Source organism: Kryptolebias marmoratus, linkage group LG20 (assembly GCF_001649575.2).
Source record: "Kryptolebias marmoratus isolate JLee-2015 linkage group LG20, ASM164957v2, whole genome shotgun sequence".
Taxonomy (NCBI): Eukaryota; Metazoa; Chordata; class Actinopteri; order Cyprinodontiformes; family Rivulidae; genus Kryptolebias; species Kryptolebias marmoratus.
In genome coordinates this window covers 24,848,164-24,851,280 of record NC_051449.1, presented here as the reverse complement: position 1 = coordinate 24,851,280, position 3,117 = coordinate 24,848,164, and the positions used below count along the sequence as shown (strand labels likewise).

At 40.6% G+C, this 3,117-nt stretch overlaps 1 protein-coding gene across 1 annotated transcript in view; it reads right to left on the bottom strand.

Annotated features, from left to right (window-relative positions):
• The window catches only part of LOC108249932 (major facilitator superfamily domain-containing protein 12), a 37,979-nt gene extending 35,676 nt beyond the window's left edge, over positions 1-2,303 (bottom strand). Inside the window, exon 1 of the mRNA XM_017439601.3 lies at positions 1,538-2,303. Within this exon, the coding sequence (XP_017295090.1) occupies positions 1,538-1,685 (148 nt within the window). The 5' untranslated portion in view covers positions 1,686-2,303. The remainder of the gene's footprint in view (positions 1-1,537) is intronic.
• Between the last annotated feature and the right edge of the window lie 814 nt (positions 2,304-3,117).

Below are 3,117 nucleotides of genomic sequence, written 5' to 3'. Positions count from 1 at the left end.
AGTGGCTACAACAGATCCCAGGAACAACATCAGACATCTCAGTCCAGAAATGTGCAGTTCTAGGCACAGCCAAGATACTGCGCAGAACCCTCAAGCTCCCAGGCCTCTGGTAGAGGACCTGAGCTCAGAGGATGAAAAACAGACCACCTGCGGAGGGTGAGAAGGGAATTTATATATATATATATATATATATATATATATATATATATATATATATAAACAGGAATGCTAATGTCAGCCAGCCGTTCTCTGCCGGACCCTTCTCTTACGCACAGTGGTTCACTTACGGACGGCTGGCCGACATTCCGGTCAGCCGTGAGCTAGACGCCGCTAACTCTGCGGAGCGCAAATATCCAACATCCAACTTAAAACTAACTTCACTGCGGTGTTTTGCGCGGTCCTTTGCTGAAATCTTTGTGGGCAAATGTGAAGCATTAGTGCACATTTTCATTTCGTTCGCTGCTCCTGCATGCTCCCGGCATTCTGATGTTAACAGGATGTGACGTCACATATCTTCTTCGTGAGTTATTTGGGGTTAAAGTTGTGGGAACGTTGCCGTGTTTTGGACAAAGTTGCAAAAAGTTGCGGTGCTTTGGACAAAGTTGCAAAAAGTTGTGCGGGGTTTGCTTGATTTTGCATTAATAGCTGAGATCGCAACATCGCGAAATCCTGGAGGGTCTGAAAAACTAAGCACACATGAAAGTCAATGTTGTTGTTAATTTTTCACATATCTGTGACTGAGATTACAATAAATCCTCGAGCTCCCTAGCTTTTGTCTTTTTGAAAATAACTAATTTTTCATACAAACATTGACATCATGTAAACAAACAGGCATATAAAGGGATAAAATAATGAAACGTCTTCAATGTTTGGTAGTTCTGATTAAGACTGAAGTTGACTAAAAGAGACCAAAAAAGTGGAGACAATAATAATCTGTAATATTGTTATAGAAGGGAAGTGGTCATATTTGTCCTCAAGTGGCCTCTAGGGGTAGTAAATGTATTCTGAGAGTCTTAATAACCGATCTCCAGCAGTCACTGTGCAAAAGGAGGGGTACATCCTGGACAGGTCGCAAGTCAATCACAGGGCCACATACAAATGAGAAAGACAACCATTCATGTGCTCACTCACATTTAGTAACAATTTCGAGCAGGGGTCTCCAACCTGCAGCCCCAGAGCCACATGTGGCTCTTCAGCCCCTTTGTGGCTTCTTGGAAACTTGTCAAAAATGGCATAAACCTGAGTAATGTCTAAATATAAATAAACAATAAAACTTTTTTTTTTTACAATTTTGTTATCCTGTCCAAACGTTTGGGACGTGCATGAAGTAAAACAAGTTGGTTTGCTTGTGTGAACACGATTTTTCTTCTTTAATTCGCTCATGAGTAATATATTTGTATTTTAGCAAGCAATAGTTGGAGTCACAAGTGTCAAAAATCACATTTATGGGGTCAGAAGGTAAAACTCTTAGGAACCACTGAGACAGAATGTCCAAAATCTCTGACAGGTATGATAGTTAAAAGACAGAAGAACTAACCTGCATTGGTGTTGTGGAATCCCAGCACTGAGTGGTAGAACACCAGAAGGTAAGTGAACCACATGGAAGCACACAGATCATTGAGAAAGTGGCCCACGGCGTAGCTGAGCCTCCTGACGGCTGGTAGGGACCTCTCTGTGTCCGACATAATGACCCGTGGGAGTTTAAACACAACTGCTGTCCGGTTAAAAAAGCTCAAATTATTCTTTCAGCTTAGACGAACTGTTTGGACACAAATCAAAAGCAGGTTTCGGTTCCCATACGGCATGGAAAATTTCCTTATCCAAATACTCAGCTTAGCTCGTTCACTAATGTGTTGTCTCAGCAAGAGTTAGAGCTTAAAGTTAATTTCATCAATCTTTGTACCCATTTCCTCTTAGATATCAGCTGACAGTGAGTGAGAAGTTATAAAGCCAGGAGGAGCAGCCCAACAGATGAATAAGCGAAACAAAACCGGTGAACCAGAGGAGGGTGCTTTCCACCACCGCATTGTTCTTACACTTATATGAAGGTAGATCCGCGCTTGTTATTCCTGAATATTAATGAAACACACGCAACATGATACGGAACTAAAAATGAAATAGGAAGATTGAGGGAAAACCCAATACTAATCGCTGACATCAAGACTAGAGAAACATTCAGCAACTGTCTTCTGTCTGTACATTTCGTACAATACTGTTCGCGTATGAAGCTATTGTCTATCGAGCTACAAGCGGAGAACGCAAATAGCTTTCACTCAGATGTAAACAACGCAAACCGGTATCAACGACATAAACAATTCAGTCAGTTTGACCAATAGAGTAAAGCCCTGTTACTCCTTTCAGCCAATGGCAGCAACCTCACTTCGTCATGTGACAGCAGAACGGGCCGGAAGCCGGAAGTTGAAGCCACGCTTGATGTCTATGGGCAATGACTTATATAAGTCATTGTCTATGGGCTTATAGTGAAACTTATTTATATAGCACTTTTCAGCAACAAGGCGATTCAAAGTGCTTATAGCATATAGCATCGATGTTCTACAGTGTAATTCTTAAATTACGCCTCTCAATGATGAATATACGACGACGTATTAGGGCCACTCAGAAGTAAAAAAAACAAAAGAGGGGGAAGTGTTTTTTTATTATTATTTCGAGATTAAAGTGCAAATATTACCAGAAAAAGTGTAAATTTAATTGACAGAAAAAGTCGCAATGTTGGAAAAAACCAACAACTGGTCCTTCACAGCTTAAGAGAGAAAGTGAACCAGTACAGTAGGGCTTGAAAATATAGCCATAAAATGTGTTTTTTGTAGAAATTTTAAATGAAAAATTTTAAATTTTTTGGTAATTCTAAATATTGAAGAAACCACTCAGGTGTTTTCAGCTTTTTCTGTGACCACCCCGGAAGTGTGACATCTGCTGAGCCGCTGAGGTTCCACAGTTCATCAGTGACTGGATGAATACTGGTACAATATAGTTCAGTTCGTTGGAATTAATTGTTCGAACCAGCCAGAAAATACCACTAGAGTTTCATTTTTTGGCTTCCCGAAAGATAGAAACCTTCCTCCGACTTGGATCCATAAACTCTGATGTGGGAATTAC